This window comes from Pelobates fuscus, chromosome 13, assembly GCF_036172605.1.
Source record: "Pelobates fuscus isolate aPelFus1 chromosome 13, aPelFus1.pri, whole genome shotgun sequence".
NCBI lineage: Eukaryota > Metazoa > Chordata > Amphibia > Anura > Pelobatidae > Pelobates > Pelobates fuscus.
In genome coordinates, this window is record NC_086329.1 from 49,079,303 (window position 1) to 49,102,254 (window position 22,952).

Consider the following 22,952-nt stretch of genomic DNA (forward strand, 5'->3'; position numbering starts at 1 on the left):
TTTTAATCTTTCAAGATTCTTTTCTTTCAGGAAGGGTTCCGGAGGATTGGAGGAAGGCGGATGTGGTTCCTATATTTAAAAAGGGTTCAAAAACCTTGCCTGGAAATTATAGACCCGTGAGCTTAACTTATGTGGCTGGAAAAGTATTTGAAAGGTTATTAAGGGATAATATTCAAGAATTCCTTGAGAAGAACATGGTTATCAGCAAAAATCAGCATGGTTTTATGAAGCACAGGTCATGTAAAACTAACTTGATTGCATTCTACAAAGAAGTAAGTTGAAGTATAGATCAGGGTGTTGCAGGGGATGTGATCAATTTGGATTTTGCCAAGGTATTTGAAACAGTTCCACACAATAGATTAGTGTTCAAACTCAAAGAAATCAGTCTAGATGAAAATGCTTGTTCTTGTGTAGAACACTGGCTTAAAAATAGAGTACAAAGAGTTGTCATTAATGGTAAATTTTCAAGCTGGACACAGAGGTGGCAAGTGGTGTCCCTCGGGGTTCTGTTCTGGGACCCCTTCTATTTAACATATTTATAAATGATCTCGAAAAAAGCATTGAAAGTCATGTTTCAGTGTTTGCAGATGACACAAAACTCTGTAAGCAAGATATGTGACAATGTGAGCAAGATATTACCTTGCTGCAGAGGGATTTAGATAGACTGGGGGACTGGGAACTCAAATGGCAGATGAAATTTAATGTTGAAAAATGCAAAGTTATGCACTTTGGCGTAAAGAATGCACAAGCAACGTATACCCTTAATGGAAGCAAATTAGGGATAACAACACAAGAAAAGGACTTGGAAATTGTTATAGACAACAAACTATGCAACAATGTGCAATGTCAATCAGCAGTGGCTAAGGCCAGTAAGGTATTGTCATGCATGAAAAAGGGCATTCATTCTCGGGATGAGAATATCATTTTGCCTCTTTATAAATCACTGGTAAGACCACATATTTAAAATGCTGTGCAAATTGCAAGTGCTTCAAACTGTTTGCTGCAAGTGCTTCAAACTGTTTTTTTTTTTTGCCTTCTTTTGGATCAACACCAAAAAACAAATGTGTGGAAGGCTGAACTTGATGGACGCAAGTCTCTTTTCAGCTATGTAACTATGTAATAAAAAGCCCCATACAGTACAATTAAATGTATGCGTGCTAATGCATGGAGCCTAAATAACAAAATGGGGAACAAGAGGAAATAATATTCACTAAACAATATGAGAAAAGAGTAATAACGGAAACATGGAAGCATGCATTTTTTTGATCTCTAAGAATTATGCTTTCCTGTCCTTAATCTTTCATTATAAATGCCCCCTTATTCAAGCACCTCCCTTTGTAAAACGCTCCCGTTTGCTGTCCTTTATTTATTTTAGATTTCTTGTATTATAGATTTCCATGTTTAGCACAATTTCCTAAGACTACCTTTCATGACAGCTTCTACCCCAGCATCCCATACCTTTATGTAGCTCCTTAGCACATTGCCCCTTCAACATAGCATCCTCCCATCCAGTACCCTTCACTAATCATAGCTTCCTAGTACAAACTAAAGGGTGCTGGTAGAGGGTGCTCTCTCCTAGAATTTATACATCCATGTCCGTTTGTCCTACATTGAAAAAAATAGGAATTGCTGTCATGTTTTGCCTTCTTTTCCCTCCCCCAAGTACTGGCTTGGTTCAAGGTATATACTGAGATCCATGATTGTCCATCTCTGTTTAGAATGAAGAAAAGAACAAGGAGAGAGAAAACCACTTTGAAAGAAGAGAATATATATTTACTAAATTGTCACTACAGCTAATAAACTGTACTCTAAAAATGTATTTTTTTTTTGTAATAACTTTTGTAATTTGCTTAACTCACTACCAACTTCTGAATCCACTACATTGGGAAATAGTAATAGCAGGGATATAATGTGAAAATGACTGTATAGGGGGTTAGGGTGGAGATGAAAAAAAAGGATGACAGGTGAATACAGGCAAATAGGTTGGACGTAGATAAGAGTAGATATACTAATAAAATAATGGTATTTCGAAGAGGGACAAAAGGTGTGAAAGGGAAGGGGATTACAAAGTTTACTTTATGCTTTATGTTTGTCACTGTCCCCTTTTATACCAGTAAAGATAATCTTCACCTCAGGAATCTTAGCAGTTAAATCATAAAAGATGATGTCATGCTGTGACATGTGTCATAAACATAACTGCTGCTGTAACTGTCTTCATGGTTCTCACACCATCTCAATGGCGTAGAGATCCATGCCTCACTTGGATGTGTTTGAAGACTTGGAACTTGACTACCCTCAACCTGATCTCAGCAATGGATGTTCTAGCAGGAGGCGTTATATTTCGCATAGCTACTCGTATACCCATTATCAAAAAATTGGTGCTTCTTAAAGGGGGATTTTAAGCATTGCGCACGCTGCATTGGGTGGATTGCACATAGGGAAGGGAGGGGATTTCCTAATGTACAGGTTTTTTTTTTCCCAGGTATCGGTATCAACTGTTACTCTCTTTTTTATCTACTTTCGGAATCTGTTTATTTATATATTTGCCTGTCTGTCTCTCTATATATGTCTGTCTGTGTCTTTCGATCTGTCTCTCTGCCAAGTTAAAAAGTTTGTAACAGTGTAAGTCCTGAATTTATTTAATTCTCTGTATGTGCCTCTTAATGCCCAGAGGAAGGGCAGTCCTTCAAGCCATGGTTCCCCAGAGGTTTCCTCTACAGGAGGTTTTTCCTTTCCTGAGTGCTGAAGGATAACTCTTCGTGAGTCCAGAGCTACCACACACCTTGACTGTTTTCTAGTCAAATTTGTATTAATATCCCAAAATCCAAGATTTATCTTGGCCCTTAAGTCCTCAATTCCCTATTAGAGACTGCATAATTATACAAATATTCTTAAATATACTTAATAAATGTAACATTAATTCATATTTATGTCTCATGTTGATTTGTATAAATTAATAATTGGTAATTTAATTGGTTTTATCTGGATGAGCAAAATGGTGTTTAAATAAAATGAAAGAATATATGTCGTCATATATTGATGCTGTAAAAAAATAAACAAGGTTACACATTTACAGTGTCAGCAATCAAATTATCACAGCTCTATCAACAAGGAAGGTATAAGATGTTTCCATTGGATCCAATTTAGTTGTGATTAACAGTTAATAAATTTTAAAGAAGACAGGAAACATTGATTAAAGTTATATGACTAAAGAAGCACATGATAAATCTGTTGACTGGAAACTGCACTGGCATATTAATAGGGGCACAGGGGGGTGGGGGGACAGTCCGCCCTGGGTGCCACTCGTTAATGGGGTGCTGTCCACCCTCGTAGCGAGAGCCATGGCTGGGCAGCAGGAGGAGGAATGCAGAGGCGCGCAATGCCGTGCTCCGCCCTCAGAGTGTTGTAAGCAGGGGCGCTCTCACACTCTGTGCTGGTGGCACCACGGCAGGAGAGTCTGGAGTCCGGATCAGCAGAGAAGGCAGGGATTTTTGTAGAGAGGTGGGCAGGTGTTTTTGTGAATGAGGCAGGGTTTTGTAGTGGGGGGTGGGCAGGAGTCTTGTAGAGGGGGGCAGGGGTTTTTGTAGGGTGGACAGGGTTTTTTGTGAATGGAGGGCAGGGGTTTTTATGATTTTTTCAGAGGGGGCAGGGTTTTTTGTAGAGGGTGGGTGCAGGGTTTTTGTAGAGGGGGCAGGGGATTTGTAAAAGAGGGGTTTTGTAGAAGGGGGACTTGGCAGGAGATTTCTAGAAAGGTACTGAGCAGGGGATTTGTAGAAGAGACAGGGGGTACAGGGTTTTTGTAGAGCATGGTGCAGGGCTTTTGCAGAGAGGGCAGGGGTTTTGTAGAAAGCAGGATTTTGTGGAAGGGGAGATAAAACAGGATATGTGTGTTCACAAACCAAAAAGTGCAATTGAGATGTTAGCAGATAGAAACTTCACTGTACAAGGTGAAGCTTCCAAGGGTACCCTAAAGACCTCCTCCTGTCTTCCACAATATATATATATATATATATATATATATATATATATATATATATATATATATATATACAAAAAATAGGGGATAATTTGCTAAACCAGTGGTTCCCAATCCGTGGTACGCGTACCCCAAGGGGTACAATTCAGTGCCCTTGGGGGTATGCAAAAAAATTTGGGTAATTGCGACGGTGCGGACCGCTGCACAGGCTGGGAATCACTGGCTGAGTCTATCGGGTGGCACATGCACTTTGGTGCATCAGTGTATGTGTCTGTGTGTGCATCTGTATGTCAATGCATGTGTCTGTGTATGTATGTGTATCTCAGGGCTCGACAAGTATCAGTACTGATTGTTTCTTTGATTTGTATAACTTTTTTTTTGTTATATGTTATTGTATTGTTTTATTTATTTTTTCTGTAGCTGTTGCTACATTTGGAGGTCCCTGAGGAAGTCCTTTTGGGGCGAAACATGTAGGACTACTCCTAGCAACTTACTTTGCTTTGTTTTTAGCATTTTGTTTTATATTCTAGTGTTTTAATACACACTTTTTAATAATAAATAGCAGTCTTTTTTCACCTCATAACCTGAGTCCAGCTTTCCATACTCGCAACTACTGCTACAGAAAGAGGGCGTTTTGGATTAGCCCCCCACATATATTGGGGGAGGCACCCTTAAGTGATTTATCCAACTTCAACCTGTGAGTGCTATCTTATTTTGAGCCATTATCTGATGTTAAACAGTGTTACACTATATATGTTCCTTTGTGTTTCCCTTTTCTATGTGTAGATCTACAGCTGTATTCTCCATTGTATTTGTTGCTTATGTAAGTGTGTTAGTGTATGTATCTATGTGTCTGTGTATCTGCATGTGTGTCAGGGTATGTATCTGTGTCAGTGTGTGTCTGTGTGTATCTGCATGTGTGTCAGGGTGTGTATTTGTGTGTCAATGTGTGTATATGTGTGTCATGGTGTGTATCTGTGTGTTAGGATGTGTATCTGTGTGTCAGTGTGTGTCTCTGTATTTGCATGTGTGTGTGTATCTGCATGTGTCTATCTGTGTGTCAGGGTATGTGTCTGTGTCTGTATTTACGTCAGTGTATGTATCTATGTGTCTGTGTATCTGCATTGTGTCAGGATGTGTATATGTTTGTCATGGTATGTATCATTACGTGTGTCAGGGTAATTATCTGTGTGTCAGTTTGTGTGTCTGCCTGTGTGTCTGTATGTCAGGGTATGTATCTGTGTGCATCTGTGTGTCAGGGTATGTATCCTAAAGAGTGTCAGTGTATGTATCTGTGTATCTGCATGTTTGTTAGTAGATGTGTCTGTGTGTCAGAGTGTGTATCTGTGTATTTGTGTGTCAGGGTATGTATCTGTGTGTCAGTGTATGTATCCTTAAGTGTGCCTGTGTATATATATATGTGTGTGTGTCAGGGTATGTATCTGTATCTGTGTGTCAGGAAATGTATCTGTATGTTTGTCAGTGCTTATATCTGTGTCAGTGTATGTGTCTGCATGTGTGTCAGTGCCTATATCTGTGTCAGTGCCTATATCTGTGTCAGTATCTGTATCTGCATGTGTGTCAATGCCTATATCTATGTCAGTGTCTGTATCTGCACAGGATCCGTCCCGGGTGCCAAATGCTCTAAGTATGCCCCTGTATGCCCCTGTAAATGGGTAAAGTGGAAGGGGAAAAATAAGTCAAATTAATAAAATGGGTACAATAAGTACTCCTGGAAGACTATAGGCTGCACCAGTATTTGGATAAAAAAACATGCCTACTGCTTACAAGCTCATATAAAAATGCTACATCACAAAGTGACCTGATCCACTTTTTTTTTAAATAAAATGTTTTATCCAAATTTGTATTTGATTTTAAACAAGAATATTCACATGTATAATTTTCAGAATAGAATTATCATTAAAGTGCATAGCATTCAGGTGTTAGTACGTCAAAAACAAAGATCAAAAGGTTCAGATCCAAATATTAAGTGCATATATAAATTCGTATAAATTCGTGAGCATTCAAATTGATAAATTAACATAAAAAACACTATTATTATTATTATTAATATTATTATTATTATTATGTTATTATTTATATAGCGCTAACAAATTCCGCAGCGCTTTACAGTGGGTGGACGAACAAACATGTAGTTGTAACCAGACAAGTTGGACACACAGGAACAGAGGGTTTGAGGGCCCTGCTCAATGAGCTTACATGCTAGACACAAAAGGTAAGGATAGTATTAGACTAGTGACAGTTGCAAGAGAGGAATCAGTCAGGAGCTATTAACAGTTTAATTGATACTCTTTTATGAAGAAGTGGGTTTTTAATGACTACAACAATAATTAACTAAAACTCAGTCAGCCATATCCTAGCCTTATATAAGAGGAAGATTAATAATAAGACCTGATCCCATTTTTAAGCATTCAAAGACCAAAGGAGAGAGGAAGAGGAAAAGCAATGAATGGACTATGCTACCCATAAAGGTAAATGTTTCTCTGTATCTCTGTGTCTTCTGTCAGGCCTGGGTTTTATGTATAAAATGTCTGCTGCTCAGAGATACTTGTGAGGACATATATCTCTCCGTGCTCCGCACTACTTTATTTCCATAAAAGTATCAACTAGTATTTTAAATAGTTTGAAAATACAAGTTATGTCAGGCAACTACTATGTTATGATTGGTGACCTTAGCACTTTTTAACATATAACATGTTTGTTTTTTTATAAAAAGGGCACCTAAATTGCACCTTGCTAATGTGTCTCATGCAAAATATTAAAACGTTTTACTTTGGGTTCAAATTATATTTTCCAAAATGATATTCTCTGGTGTTCAAATATGTTGGGTTGCCACCACGTCATTAAATTTGTGTTAGTTCTTTGCTGCTGCACCAGACTTGTCATTGTATTGCTAGTGTACTATAACCTGGGCATAATATATGTATGGGGTTCCCTGGCTACAGTAAAAAGTTTAGGTCGCTGGTAAATGCAAGACTTGATGACTAGTATAAAAATAAATGTTCTTGGTTTCATGTTATAAGTCAACATACATTATAGAATAATCAACACATTTGAACAGAAGAAACACATCACAATAGAAATAAGGGGGGGGGGGGGCGGTCATTAAAGTAAAGAAACTTAATCCCTTGAGTAAACAGAAAACTTGCAAAGTAGTGTCTTGCAGACAAGATGTCATCTTATCCTACAACCTCTCACTTTTCCCAATGACAATTTGTCCCCTCCCCATTTTTCTCTCATCCCTCCCATACCCCTTCCATTTCATCTTGCTTACTCTTCCAACCTCTCCCCAAATCATTTAACCCTTCTCTCCCTATATATTCTTATTCCCTTCCTCTTAGTTTTAATCCACTTTAGAATTTACTGAAATTTGTCTGGAGCCTAAGTCAACTTGTACAGATGGATTCTAAGAGAAGTAGAGAGCAGTAATGACAGCTCTAGTAGCTACTTTTGACAGAAATTGTCAGGCTGATGCCAATGGCATTGGCAGGCAGAAGCACAGTCAGGACCCAGGTCTGAGTCAAGAATTGGAGAGGTTAGATGTGTCAGAGAGGCAAGCAGTGGTTCGGAACCACAGTAAAATTCAGAAGGACCTAAGTGTCACGGTTCTCACCGTGCCATCCAGACGGCCAGACGTGGATCTGAGCCACTTCTGTACTTCTGGATCTAGCCTTGTTTATCCGGCATTGCCTGCAGCACTAGGGTGCTGGATTGCTGGATTTCACCAGTGGCTCCTACCTGTCAATCTAAGTCCACCTGAGGCAGGTATATAACACTGCCGTCTCTCTGAGGGCAGTGTCAGTTTGTTATTTCATGTTTCCTGTTCCCTAAGACTGACTTGGCTTGTGACTCTTGCTTGTGGAATCTACTTTATTGCCTGTTTGCCGCCTGCAATGACCTTTTTGATACCGTGCCTGACTACTCTTCTGGATTTGCCCTTGTCTGTTCTTTGTACCAGGTTACTGTTCCTGCCTGAGCCCCACGTGCACAGATTCACAAGAAACACAACATAGCTTAGTGACACAAGGATGCACCAGATGTCCTTTAATTTACAGATGATCTTTCCCAGAATTGGGAGATGTCAGGGAAACTGAGTTCAAGTAAATTGTGATACTATCAATTATTCTACCTTGAATTATGGTAGTGGTTGCCGTTTTATATATTTCAGGGAAGATTTATTCTGCTGCCTCCATACAGTTCCTTGAATAAAGATTGCAATATTCAGGAGGCCAAGAGGCTTTTGCTTCCTGCATTGACTTTTAATAATAAAGTACCGTAACACCTTTACCACTGTATACATGAACTTTGAAGCATTGGAGGAAATTCAAAGTTACATAGGCTGAAGAGAGACATGTGTCCATCAAGTTCAGTCTTCCTCACATTTTTTTTTTTTTTTGCTGTTGATCCAAAAGAAGGCAAAAAAAAAAAAAAAAAAACAGTTTGAAGAACTATTTTTAATTTTGCAACAAACCAGGAAAAATATTCCCTCTTGACCCCAGAATGGCAGTCAGATTTATCCTTGGATCAAGAAGTTATTACCCTACAGTTGAAAAATTCTATCATTGAATATTATGTTTTTGCAAGTATGCTCTAGTTACTATTTAAACATCTCGGATAAAACCACTTATTCAGGCAGAGAATTCCACATCCTTATTGTTCTTACAGTGAAAAAACGCCTCTTTCCTTTTCCTTAAATTAAATCTTCTTTCTTCCAGTCTAAACGCATGGCCTTGTATGTATAGTCCTGTTTGTGAATAGATTTCCACACAGTGATTTGTATTGGCCCCATTATCAAAGTGTTGGTCAATAATCTGCACCTTACTAATAGTTAGGGTTTTTTGGTTTTTTTGCAGCATAATAGTTCCCTGTAGTGTTGCTGTTTGAATGCAAGTGTGAATTTGTGTGCATTATTGGCATTTGGAACTGTGGGTGGGCAGACCTATGATGTCACTTGCATAATGGACGACACCCAAGAATAGGTAGCCCTGCATGGAAAGGTGGCTGAGTCGCCCAATAAACGCGTGTGTCAGCCAAGCATAATAGCACTCCAGGCTGCCAATCGTGCATTCAGGCCCACTAAGGGTGGACCATGCAGGGTGAACTGTTAGAATACTCTCAGCATGGTCCTGGTACCCTGAGCATAGTGGGAGCTTGTCTAATTCAAACCCAGGATGGCAGTACTGTGAAATCAAGACTATCCTGCCAAAATCAGAACTGTTGGGAGGCCTGATTCACATGATGCTTGCTGAGAACAAATTCCTCTGTGTCTTTATATGGAGCATATTAAGGAACTATCTCATACCCCACTGGTGATTGGAGTAAATGGAAGTGGTCCACAACATGTTAATTGTGCAGCCCAAAGGGGGTGGACCTGCTCAGGTTGAATCTTCCCAATGCATTGTCATGTCAGCCTGGTGTTGATGCAGAACAGGCTAACAGCAAATCTAGAAGGCTGACCCCATGAAACACACCCAGGATAGTGGGACAGGGCCCTGAAATCTATTATTAACTTCCTGGTTTGATAAAGTTCTTCATTTGATGAAAGTTCATTTCAGATGCTGCAAATCTTGGGACTTAAAGTATCTGTTTTTTATTAATTGTTTTTCTTATTTTGTGAAAGGGTCACGACAGACACCTAAACACTTTAGCTTGCTGAAGTGCTTTATATGTGAAGAGTGCAGCCTTTTTTTTTTTTATATTTTACCAAAAATAAAATTGGCCTTTTTAGAAGTTAACCTGGTTACACCCCCCTGATTTTCAGTCAGAAAACTGGCCCTGTTACTTCCTGGTTTGGTTAGCTCAGTGGAGTTAAACTCAAGCAGCATCAATTGCCCAGAGCACCTGCCTTGCAAAGACTTCTTATTGAACTGCATTAGAAATACTGTGATTGGACAAACATAGAAGGCCTGGGTGGGATCAGGGCCGGCGCGTCCATAAGGCGGCACAGGCGGCCGCCTTAGGGCGCACCGGCTCTGGGGGCGCAAAATTCCAGTGACCGGCAGGAGGGAAGTGCTCCCTCCTGCCTGGTCACCTCCTGGATCCCCGGAGCTGCTGCGCGGCGTGCGGCTGAAGTTGATTAGGAGGCGGCGAGGGAGCTCTCCGATCTCTCTGACCGGCTCCCTTGCAGGCTGTTTTCTGATGCCGCGGGAGCCAGAATATGACGTCATATTCCAGCTCCCGCGGCATCAGAAAACAGCCTGCGAGGGATGTCATCCGCATAAAGACTAATTTTTAGTTCTTTTTCTCCTATTTTGTATCCCTTTATATCTACATTGTTTCTAATATTTTCCGCTAAGGGTTCTATTGAGAGGATGTATAATAGAGGTGAGAGCGGGCACCCTTGTCTGACTCCATTATTAACTGATACCCAATCTGAACATACATTAGGGCCTACTATCCTAGTAGAAGGGTTTTTATATAGGGCCATAATTCCTCTTATCATCCAGCCATCTATTCCATAGGCTTCTAGGGTTAGTTCTAAAAACTTCCAGTTTAGCCTATCGAAGGCTTTTTCTGCGTCGACTGCTAGGGTCATAAGAGGAATATGTTTCTTGTTAGCGTTGTCTATAATACCTATAATTCTTCTTGAATTGGATCCCACCCATCTATCTGGTATGAAACCTATTTGGTCATTATTGATAAGAGTTTTAATAATACCTTTAAGGCGGTCTGCCAGGATGGATGAGAATATTTTTACATCTGAATTGATTAGAGAGATGGGACGGTAGCTAGATACTACCGCTGGATCTTTTCCTTGTTTCAGGATGGGAAGCATGTTTGCTCTTGTCATCTCTTCCGGGAAGCTACCTATTTTCACTGCATCATTAAACGCTAGTGCTAGATGTGAACTCAAAATAGATTTATAAGTATGAAAAAACAAATTAGAAAACCCATCTGGGCCTGGTGTTTTTAGCTTCTGGGTTTTAGATATAGCCCTAATAACCTCGTCCTCTGTAATCTCTTTGTTCAAACTATCCTTCTGAATTTGATCTATTTTTTTTAGCTTTGTACTGGTTAAATATTCCTTAATCTTTATTACAGAGGTTTCTACGGGAAGATTGTATAATGACCCGTAGTAATCTCTAAAACAGTCTCCAATCTCTTTTGGATTTATATAGGTATTTGAGTTATATATAATCTTGGATATGCGCGCCTTAGCCTGTTGTTTCCTCAGCTTATTAGTTAACATCTTGTCTGTTTTATTTCCTCTACAGTAGAATCTAAGTTTTAATTTCTTTATATTATTTGCTATCTTAATATTCAAACATTGTAAAATATTTTTTTGAACTTCTGCTATTCTTCTACCTCTCTCCATAGTAGGCTCATTTTTATTATCAGTTGTAAGCTTATAGAGTTCAATATGCAGGTCTCCTAGTCTTTTTTCTTTACCTTTAGCTTCATGATTTAGCTTTATAAGGTAGCCTCTTACCACTGCTTTGAAACAACACCAAGTGTTGAGGTTTGAGGTATCCAAAGGGTCATTCTCCTCAAAAAAGCATTTTATCAGATTCTCCAGCTTGGACTTGCTATGTTTGTTATATAGCAAATAATTATTTAGTTTCCAAGTTGAGTTACTTCTAGCTGTCAAATTGTCTTTTAGTTCAAATATATACATACTATGGTCCGACCAGACGTTTTCTACAATGTCTATCCTAGTCAAGTTATCTACTAGATTCATATTTCCCCAAATCATGTCAATTCTTGAGTATGTGTAATATACTCTCGATAGATGAGTGTAATCTCTTACATCCGGATTTTGGAGGCGCCAGACGTCAAATAAATCGTAATTGTTTTTAATGTTGGTCAAAGAACTAGCGTTTTTAATTACTGCTTTATTCAGTGAGCTCCCTTTCAGCAATTTTTTATCTTTTTGTGGATCCAGTATGCAATTAAAGTCGCCCGCCACTATATATATCCCTGTTTTAACCAAATCCGCTTTGTTTAATATTTTCTTTAATTGGGAAACTGGAGCTACATTCGGAAGATATAGATTAATTATGGTGAATTTCACGTCATTTATCTTCGCCACCAAAATCATAAATCTACCTTCCGTGTCTAACTCCTGATAGAGTTTCTCCCACTTAACCCTGTCCGAAATTATCATTGCTACACCTCTTTTCTTTTTATCTTTCATGGATGCATGTAGGATAGTTGGAAACTTATTACCTCCCCATGTGGGTTTCTCATTTTGTCTCCAATGTGTCTCCTGGACTAAGCAGATATCAATCTTTTCTTTTATCATTTGGTTGCGTATCATAGATCTTTTATGCATAGTATTTAGGCCCTGAGCATTTATAGACAAAAACTTAACCATATTTACCTTCTCTCTCTTTATTTTCTAGCCTCTTGCCTTTAAGACCCTTCAGATAACACATGTTCATAACAAACAACACTACATTAATCGGGAACCTTTTCTGGTACCACATCTTTACCTATCTCGCCTAGGACTAACCTTAGTCTCTAGCGGATAGCCCCCGTCTCGTGAGTAGATCGCTACTCCGAGATTTATGCTTAATATAAGCATCAGGCGGGACTCTAAGTGAGAGTCGAGGAGGGGCGACTGGGGGAGGGAGAGGGAGAGGGAAAAAAAAAAAAAAAAAAAAAAATATATATATATATCTTTTCTTTCTTTTCTCTTTTCTCTTTCCTTTCTTCTATGATTTAAACTGTTTCCAATTTACACTAACCAATTTTATAGTGGCGTATTAATAATACTAACTTTCAGTTATAACGATCTCTGTAGGCTCTAGGTTTTCTAGTATAAATTATAATGATACATTCTCTACCCATACCCTTATATATGTATTCTGTGATAAGTACTAAAAAAAAAAAAAAAAAAAAAAAAAAAAAAAAAAGGCACTCGTATTAACATTCCTCGTTTTAAACTTTTTCTCCATATTACCCTTAACCGATTCAGTAGTGTCGTGTGCTTGTGCAAGCTTTTGGTTGTATCGTTCTCTATAAAACTCTTAAATTACTAATATAATTGTAGAGATTATTTCTCTCCCCTCACCTTTATCTATGTTTCTATACTAAGTAATTGTTCCACACTTTCCTAAAACCCTTTTAGCCCCACAACGGGCATCTCATATCTTAAAATCCTTTACTGGATCATAAGTAGGTATATCTCAAACCTAAATCCAAAAAAAAAAAAAAAAAAAAAAAAAACACTCGTGTTGTCATACCTCAGTTTAAGCTTTTTTTCCTTATTCCCCTTAGCAAATTCAATAGTGACGTATAATTATAAACACTTTCAATTGTACCGTGCTCTGTAAACTTTTCAGTTACAAATATAATTCTAGTAAATTGTTTCTCTATCTCTATGTTTCTATAGTAAGTGATTTATTCCACACATTTCTAAAACAATTTTGTCCCCAAGTGGGCATCTTGTGTCCCTTATAGATATATCTTGACCCATATTCTTCTTACAGGAAAAAAAAAAAAAAAAAAAAGAAAAAAGCATTAGTTGTTTTCCGTGCCTTTTCCCTTTTTAAGTTTGTAAATGGGTTGTAAATAGCTTGTAGATAGGTCGGTCCATACTTCTGCTTCTCTAAAATAGGAAAGCTTTCTTTTCCTCAATAGTCTGGGTGAATAGATCCTCTTTACCAACTAATTTGGGTGGAGTGTAACTTGCATAGTAGAGTCTTTAAGTTTTCTCTCCTCCTTTGAAGTTCCTTTGAACTTCCCTTTTCTCTCGTTCCTTCGCATCCTTCTCATAGAGAGCATTGAGCTCCGGGCTTAACCTTAATATGCTTAACCCCTTTCAAGAAGAAAAAAAAAAAAAAAAAAAAAGAAAAAACCACCGCCTTCTTCTTTTACTCCCATATCTCTCATCTCTCCCAGCTCTCATAAAGTTATTAGAGGGTTAATGATTTTGTCCATGCTTCTAGTTCTTTAGCTGAAGTGAATGGTATCCATTTTTCTTCCCACCACACAATTATTTTGGATGATTGTACCCATTTGTATTTCACGTTTCTTTGCTTCAATGGGTCTAAGGCTTGAAAAAATGTTCTTCTCCATTTTCTTGTTTGCATTGAGAGATCTTGGAATGTAATGATGTCCTTAAATTTCTCCGATAAGTTGTCCTTGTTCCTCAGCAGGTTTAACAATTGTTGTTTGTATGTATAGGAGGAGAAGCAAACTATTACATCTCTTGGATAATGGGCAGGAACTTCATGAGGCTTTCTTAATCTATGTGCTCGTTCTATTATAGGTTGAGGTATTTCCTTCTGTAAGCCAGCTTCTTGAAAGAAAGAGAGTAAAAAATCCTGTAATTGGTCTTGGGTTATAGATTCAGATATGTTTCTGAAACGAACATTGCACCTCCTCGACCGATCTTCAAGGTCTCTAATCTTTAAGTTTATTTGCTGTATTAAAGCTTCTGTTTGAGTGTTCTCCCGTTGCATATTATTTATTTGGTCTTCCATTCTATCAATTTTTTCTAATGCCGAGCTCAATTTGGTATTAATTCTCTCCTTCTCCATTTTAATTGTATTTGAGCTGTTAACAATCTGGCTAGCAATCTGTGCCATTTGCTCGTCTAGTTTGTTCACCAGAAAATCTTGAGACACATAATTCGCATAATTCTTATGATCTGTATTGAGCACAACTGTTGTTTGCGTGTTCTGATCATGGAATATCGTTTCGTTCTCTTTGTGCCCCGGTTTTTCTTTATTGGGGGAAAAAAAACCTGACAACCTAGTTGGCTGAGAGTCATCTTTTTTTTCTTTGCTTTTTATTTGTCTCTTAGACGCCATATTGGATTTCTTTCCTGAGTCTGGGGGGAGGAGGTTCACTCAGATTCTTTCGGGCCTCTTTCAAGCCTCTTTCAAGCCGCTTTGACTTTTAGCAGCAGCAGCGAAAGCTTCCTTAGGTACAATTTTTATATGCAGAGATTTTGCACAAGATTTTACCAAGATTTTGTTGCAAGGTTTTGTTGCTACTATATCCTGCTATATCCTGCTTGTTACCATGTTTTACTAGAAGTAAACTTTAATAAAAGTAGAGTAAATTATAATACCGACGTAGATAGAAAAAATAGAAAAAAAAAAAAAAAAAAAAAAAATTCCCACTACGGTTATATGTGGGCTTAACTTACTCCACTTATTTAACTTGGACCTCCTATTTGTAGGCAACAATTTTTGTCCCCTTGTCTTTTCGTCCCCTCCAACTGAGTCAGGTCTTATCCCCCAACGTGGTTTAAATATTTTAAGCACAAATTTTAAGCACTTCCCTTATCGATGGAGAGCTATCCGCTCACTGCTCCGTTTTTACTCCGTCTCTGCCGCTTACTCCGCTTACTCCGTCTCTGCCGCTGCCGCTTACTGCTCCGTCTTCCCCATCGAGTCGTGGTCACTTGTAAGCCGCGGTCGCTGCCTTCTCCCTCATCTCCCGCCGTGCGCCTCTCACACGCTCTTCCTAGACCCGCCTCCCGACGTGCTCACGTCCTCCCGTGCACGTCCGCCCACATCGGATGAGTACATGTGTTCTTAAATTGCTATGTGTGTCAAAAAAAACCCCACCAATTATTATAATTTTTTTTTAAATGTGGCATAGATTGGTGGTAAAATGGTTGCATGAAAAGAGTCAAAATACCCCAAGTTTAATACCTTAGGTTGTCTTCTTTTACAACAATATATACATGTGAAGGGTTATTCAGTGATTCCTGACAGATATCTGTGTTACAATGTAACTTGCGTTAATTTTGGAAAAAAAATATCTATTTGGAAGTAGCAAAGTGTTACTTGTACTTATAGCCCTATAACTTTAAAAAAAAAAAAAAAGCTAAGAACATGTTAACATTGGGTATTTATAAACTCAGGACAAAATTTTGAAACTTTTTATCATGGGTGTTTATTGGCAGTTGTAGATGTGTAACAGATTTTGGGGGTGAAAGCTAGAAAAAGTGTGTTTCTTTACATTTTTTCATCATATTTTATAATTTTTTTATAGTAAATTATATATGACTAAAATAATTGTATCTTTAGAAAGACCATTTAATGGAGAGAAAAACTGTATATAATATGTGTGGGTATAACAGGGGCGTACCTGGAGCATTTGGCACCTGGGGCGGATCCTATATTTGGCACCCCACCAGCTTAAAAAATGAAAAAACATCCACACCTTTTTTACATGTATTGAGCACTGAGCAGTGTTTGAATTTTTTTTTTTTATATATATATATATTTAGCACTGAGCAGTGTTTGTGTGTTTGAATGTAAGCATGTTTTGTATGGAGTATGTGCGAGTATATGTACGGGTGTATTTGCACGTATTGGCATTTGAATGCAGGTGTGCATTTTTCTGTAGTGTGGTTTTTGAATATGGTGTGTGTTTTTATGCAATGTTGACATTTGGCTGCAGGGTTGTATTTGTGTGTAGTGTAGGCGAAATGCTGAGATATATGCACAAAGACACACATTTATATATACTCACATATACACACACTGGCACACATACACAGACACATAGAAACACAGTCATACACACAAACACTGACACACATACAGATAGACACACAGATACAAACACACACATATACAGACACATACAGATACACACACATACAGACACACTGATACAAACATACATGTGTGTCTGTTTGTATAGTGTATGTAGTGTGTTTGTATAGTGAGGGAGGGGGTGATGATGTGAGGGAGGAGGGTGATGGTGAGAGGGAGGGCGGTGATGGTGAGAGGGAGGGAAGGAACTAAATACCTTATTTAATTCCCTGATGGCCCAGTGGTGATATCCGGTCTGCAGCTCCGCAGTGTGCAGAGCTGAAGACCATGAATCTCGCAAGACCCAGTCAGAGCGTTGCCCTGGTAACCTGCAGCAATGCTCTGATTGATCAGATCTTGCAAGACACATGGTCTGCAGCTCTGCACACTGTGGTGCTGCAGACTGGTGTCTGCAATGGGCGCAAGAGGGGCATCGCACCCGGCGGCATATCGAGCAAGCCGCTGTACTCCCTCCTGGTGACGGGTCCTCAGTGACCCAGGACCTGACACAGTCTGCCTGAGCACCCCCTAGTGAGTGGCACCCGGGGCGCACCGCCCCCTCTGCCCCCTCCTTAGTACGCCACTGGGGTACAGTAAATGAGTAAGACGAAAATTACAGCTAAACACAAACATCGCAGAAATGTAAACACAGCGATCTGGTCAGTAAGGGGTTAATGGTGTATTTACATGAAATTACATTTTGCACACAGTGTGTACCCTCATTGCAGGAGTTTGTCTTGATGGCTTAAACTCTAACTTCTTGTAAACACGACCACGTTTATGCTAGTTACTTATATCTCAGAGGGCGAACCAAGTAGGAACTTGATGCCTTAAACTACATTTCTCTAGACGCCTTATGAAGAAGGCAGACTGTGAAGCATGACGGATATTGTAGTTTGTTTACTATGTGTGACCAAGCAGCCAATCAGAGAGGGCCATGTAGCTGAGTGCTAGTGACGAGCCTTCGCTGCCGGGTTCAATCCATGCAATCTGTGATTGGCTGTGAAGCAGGAAGTGCGGCGTGGTTGGTCCAGGTGGATGATCGGAGGCTGTTCATTGGTTGCTTGGCTCCTTGCGAAGGAGTGTTTAGGCCGCGAACCGAGCCTCAGGTTGTCACAGCTGGGAAGGAGCTCGGTTCGGGGAGGCTGGAGGATGGGAGGCAGGGGTCTGTACGGTGCGCTTCTCTTCTGCTGCATCATTCTGTCCGTCCTGCTGGGAGCCAAAGGGTCTGGTGATGGTGAGTGTCATTGTCCTGGGAGTGTGAGTGGCAATATCCATGGAGTGTGAGTGCTAGAGATCAAGGAGTGTGGTATAGGAAAACATAACGAACGTAAGTGACAGTAATGCAAATCAGGCAGCATGAGTGATAGAACCTTGAGGCCAGACCGCACCATTGACAGCCGCTAAGGAGTGAGAGGGAATAAAAAAAAATGTAAGGCAGTAAGGATGAGTGATTTGCAACCAAGAAATGTGATTGACAGCAGTATGAGGTAGGAAGGATAAGTCACAGCTTTCAAGCAGTGTGAGTGACCGCAGTTTAAAGCAGGAAGAGTGAGTGACAGCTTGCAAGGAGTGTGAGTGACAGCAGTGGGGGGCAGGAAGGATGAGTGACAGCTTGCAATTAGTGAGTGACAGCTTGCAAGGTGTGTGAGTGACAGCAGTGGGGGGCAGGGAGGATGAGTGACAGCTTGCAATGAGTGAGTGACAGCTTGCAAGGTGTGTGACTGACAGCAGTGGGGGGCAGGAAGGATGAGTGACAGCTTGCAAGGTGTGTGAGTGACAGCAGTGTATGGCATGTAGGATAAGTGACAGCAGTGGGGGGCAGGAAGGATGAGTGAAAGCTTGCAAGCAGTGTGACAGCAGTGTAAAGCAGGAAGAGTGAGTGACAGCTTGCAAGAAGTGTGAGTGACATCAGTGGGAGGCAGGAAGGATAAGTGACAGCTTGCAAGGAGTGTGAATGAGGAAGAGTGAGTGACAGCTTGCAAAGAGTGTGATTGACAGGAGTGTGAGGCAGGGAGGGTGAGTGGTTTTCAAGGAATTTGATTGACAGCTGTGGGAGGCAGGCAGGATGAGTGACAGCTTGCAAGGGGTGTGAAGGACACGAGCGTGAGGCAGTATGGGTGAATAACGGTACTGTGAGACAGGGAGATGCGAGCCAGCAGCCAAGAAGTGTGAATGACAGCAATGTGATGCAGTGGGGAAGCAAGACCGCAGCCTAGGAGTGTGAGTGACAGAAACCATCAATGTGAATGACAGCAATGTTAGGTGGAGGGATGACTGACACTGCATTGCAAAAGATGAGTGACGGCAATAGGAGTGTAAATGACAGAAATGTGATGCTTGAATTGTGAGTTATTGCTTCATGGGAGACTGATGTCAATGTGAGGAAATGTGACAGCAGCTCGGATAATATTGCCTTAGTTAAGTTTTTCTGATAGCTATAATTTCCACAATAGACCTGTGTAGTTATACCCAGCCCTCTGTAGGAAATATGTTTGCTTAACCCCTTAAGGACCAAACTTCTGCAATAAAAGGGAATCATGACATGTCACACGTCATGTGTCCTTAAGGGGTTAAATGAGAGAGAACTGTGTAAGATAAAGGTTACCAGTTGAAGGTAATGGAAGATAGTCAGAAAGTAAGGTGCTCACTGTCCGTGTACTGTGTGTCATCTTCTATTATTTACAGGAACGACCTAGGTTGCATATAGTACAAATCTGTAGTTAACCATTATTCCTTTTATAAACAGAGATTCCTTTTAAACTAGCTATCCAAAAGAAAACTCATTCTTTTTATAATCTCATTTTGTTACAGTACAACTTTTTTATCACATTTGAAAGGGTGAAATTTCTTTAAAGGTTTAATATTTTTTTTTTCCTCCTAGATGTTGGTGGGGACAATGAGGAGACTCCGGTGAGTTCCCCGTTAGATTAATTCTGTGTGCATGCCATCACGACAACTTTAGAAATATTATGAGATATACAATTAGAATCCTTCAAAAATCAAACTATGCTGCAGACTGCTTTGACAAATCAGTTTTCGGAAGTGGCGGGGGAACCACAAACTAAGTAACAAAGTGAACATTTAAATACATGTAAGAAACATAGACCTTGCTGCTTCATGGCTCGGGGGACAGACTTCCTCTTTAGTTTTTCATTCGCTTATTCAAGCAGATCCTATTATTTTTAATGTAAAGGCACTGGTTTCACAATGCCCTAATCACCTGCTTCTTGTTCAATCTTATGTATGCATTGTTTAACCCCTTAAGGACCAAACTTCTGGAATAAAAGGGAATCATGACATGTCATGTGTCCTTAAGGGGTTAAAGCTTTAATTTCAATGTCAATGACTGCAGTTTATTACCATGTAAGTCAACCGTGAGCGAATAGTTTATATATTGGCAAACCTCAAAGGAGGTTACTTTTGTGAAGTTCCTTGTAAAATAGAGAACCTTAATAAAGCAGTAGCTCCATAGTATGACAATAAAGAACCTATAACTTGTATAATACAACATCAGCTTTGTGCTGTGCTGTACATTTTATCTAATCAGAAGATCAGCACATGCATAGATCATGATTTGACACGAAATATGTGTCACCAGATTTCTGGTACTGATGTGCGACCGCCAGAAAACTGTCAAGGCTGCAGCCCAGAATGATGCACAAGCTATGTATTTTGAGCTTTTAACCATGCAACCCAAATATCATGTGTATCACTTGCTAATTGTGAAGCACATTGCATGAATTACATATATACCATCTTGAAGCTAGCTTTCTTGTGAGTAGCACTGTTCTTTTAAATGAAAATTCAACAATCTAAAATATATGGGTATGATACTAAAGTATGAAGACCCTTGGTAAATCCAATAATGCATAACTAAGGTACAAATGTGCAATACATACCACCCAATGAAATGGTAAAAAGCAATGCAGAGAAAATATAAGGAGCAAAGATGCACAACAACATTTTGGAAAACATTGTCTCACTGTGAGTTTTTTTTTTTTTTTGTGTGTATGTGCATTTTTTTGGTTACTAGGTGATAGATTTATTATTGCACTTCATGGAAACAATGCTCTTCAGTTGGTAGTAAAACATATTTTTTGGTCAAATGATTCAGGTCCTGTTTTGTGCTTATTGTATTTTTTCTTTTGTTTGGCTTTATTATATTTAGTATAAGTATGATTTTGTTTTTTAAAATTTAAGATTTTTATTTTCTGTATAGTAGAAGACAAAAAATAAGTGGAACAGGGAGGGATACAGATTAAGAAAAAGAGGGGGGAGGGGGTACAGGGTTCGACAAGTCATTGTGTTTTTCCTTACGCAGAAGGAGATAAATACGATACATCTGAATACATGAGACAAATTAAGTCAAGCAAAGAGTCTAACAATATCTTTAACAGAGGTGTAGGTTAAAATGACAAAATACATCAAGATATCAAAATATCAAGTATGATTTGTTTTATAGTCCCTGTTGTATATCCCTGGCAGTGAAGAGAAATGTTGGTGTGAACACAGGACATTGAGTGGTTTGTGTTATTTCCCCGAGATTTATTCTCAATTTATTTATTTTTGTTCATATTGCATTTTTTGCTATTCTGCTACAATGTACGGAGATATGATCAAATGATATATATATATATATATATATATATTTTATTCTATTTTGACATTTTTACCATTATAATATACAAGTCACAACATTTGCATACATATGGAATGGCTGGTGTTGGAATTACTTTGGTTCTATCTTATATTTATTTTTTTTCTTTAAGATTTCTGAACATGCAGAGGAGCAAGAAGATGAGTACCCTACAGGAGACGAGCTGATTTTAGATTCCCAACCGGTTATCGAGCTTGTGGAGCCTGAAAATGATAAAGATTCTGGGGTTAACAGTGAAACTTCAGAGGACATCTCTCCTATCTCTCCTATCACTACTGAACCTACACCAGAGCAAGATGTCACCATTGTAGAACCAGAGGAAATGCAGCACATCACCTTTCTGGACCACTCTCACAGTCCTGAGGGGGAGTCGGCACTTGTGTCTGAGGATGGCACAGAACCATGGCAGGGTGACACTAAGTCTGCTGAAATACAAAATAATGGTAACTTTTTTTTTTTGGCATGCATAGTTATAAAATGGTTATGGTGCCAGGAGACCGCTTGGTTCTGGTAGATTACTGGCCTTTTAAGTCAGTTTACCATAACCACTATATTATAGTGGATATGATGCCTAGAGTGTCACTTTGATGTTTTGATTTTTATGTGTGTGTGTGTGTGTGTGTGTGTATATATATATTGTGATCCTTGTTAGTAGATAGCACGGTCCTCTAGGGCAAAACATGCACAGTCCTTTTATTTTCTTATAATCCCGGCAACTTTATTTGTAAATTTACACATCAGGCAGCAGCAAACGAAACATAAATGCAATGATGTAACACAAATCCCTACAACAAAAAGCCTAGCTCGTCTGAGCACTAACTCACATCAGATTCCCTATCTATCAGGGGTTAAACTATAACAAAATTTGTGGGTTTCACCAACCTAGTGTATTTGTCCGCTCTCAGCACTCCAGTGCTCCAAGCCAGCCTTGACTGCTTCCTCTCAGCACTCCCAGTGCCTCAAGCCAGCACTCCCAGTGCCTCAAGCCAGCACTCCCAGTGCCTCAAGCCAGCACTCCCAGTGCCTCAAGCCAGCACTCCCAGTGCCTCAAGCCAGCACTCCCAGTGCCTCAAGCCAGCACTCCCAGTGCCTCAAGCCAGCACTCCCAGTGCCTCAAGCCAGCACTCCCAGTGCCTCAAGCCAGCACTCCCAGTGCCTCAAGCCAGCACTCCCAGTGCCTCAAGCCAGCACTCCCAGTGCCTCAAGCCAGCACTCCCAGTGCCTCAAGCCAGCACTCCCAGTGCCTAGTCTCCTTGACTCTCTTACTGGAGAGAACACCCTCTCTCCTACCTGCTTCCTGAGAGGAAGCCAGCATTCCCCCTGTACCTGCCTAGCAGGGAGTGGTTTATTCCCACTGCTACAGCTGATCATCTGCAGCTGAGCAGTGGGTTGGAGACAGTCCAAAAACCCTGGCCTGGATCTTTGTCTCCCAAGAAAACCACTAAACTGTGGAGTGGAGCATTGGCCCACCCTTCTCTCCAAATACTCCACCCCAGGGGCCCATAACTAAACAAAGCTTTGTGTTGTGCAACACAAAAACTACACATACTTCCCCTGGGGTTAAAAGGCCTCTCTGCCTTCATTTTATCACAATATATATATAATATAACAAATGTATGCCATGAAAGTGGGTAGAGATCTAAAGATAGGTTGTGCAACTTTTCACTTATTTTTGGATGTGCAATTGCACTCATCACCAAGAACCTTTCCTTGTGAAACCCCCAGCTGTCATATCTGACTGTGCTGCGTCCCCTGGGTTGCCAGGTGTGTAAGGAGTTTCCTGTTCCCTGATCAT

At 39.8% G+C, this 22,952-nt stretch overlaps 1 protein-coding gene across 1 annotated transcript in view; it reads left to right on the forward strand.

The window, feature by feature from the left end:
* The first annotated feature begins 17,524 nt into the window (after nt 1-17,524).
* Nucleotides 17,525-22,952, forward strand: part of SEL1L (SEL1L adaptor subunit of SYVN1 ubiquitin ligase) — a 34,186-nt gene continuing 28,758 nt past the window's right edge. The window contains exons 1-3 of the mRNA XM_063440395.1: nt 17,525-17,734; nt 19,382-19,410; nt 21,270-21,600. Coding sequence (XP_063296465.1) covers nt 17,536-17,734; nt 19,382-19,410; nt 21,270-21,600 — 559 coding nt within the window. The 5' untranslated portion in view covers nt 17,525-17,535. The remainder of the gene's footprint in view (nt 17,735-19,381; nt 19,411-21,269; nt 21,601-22,952) is intronic.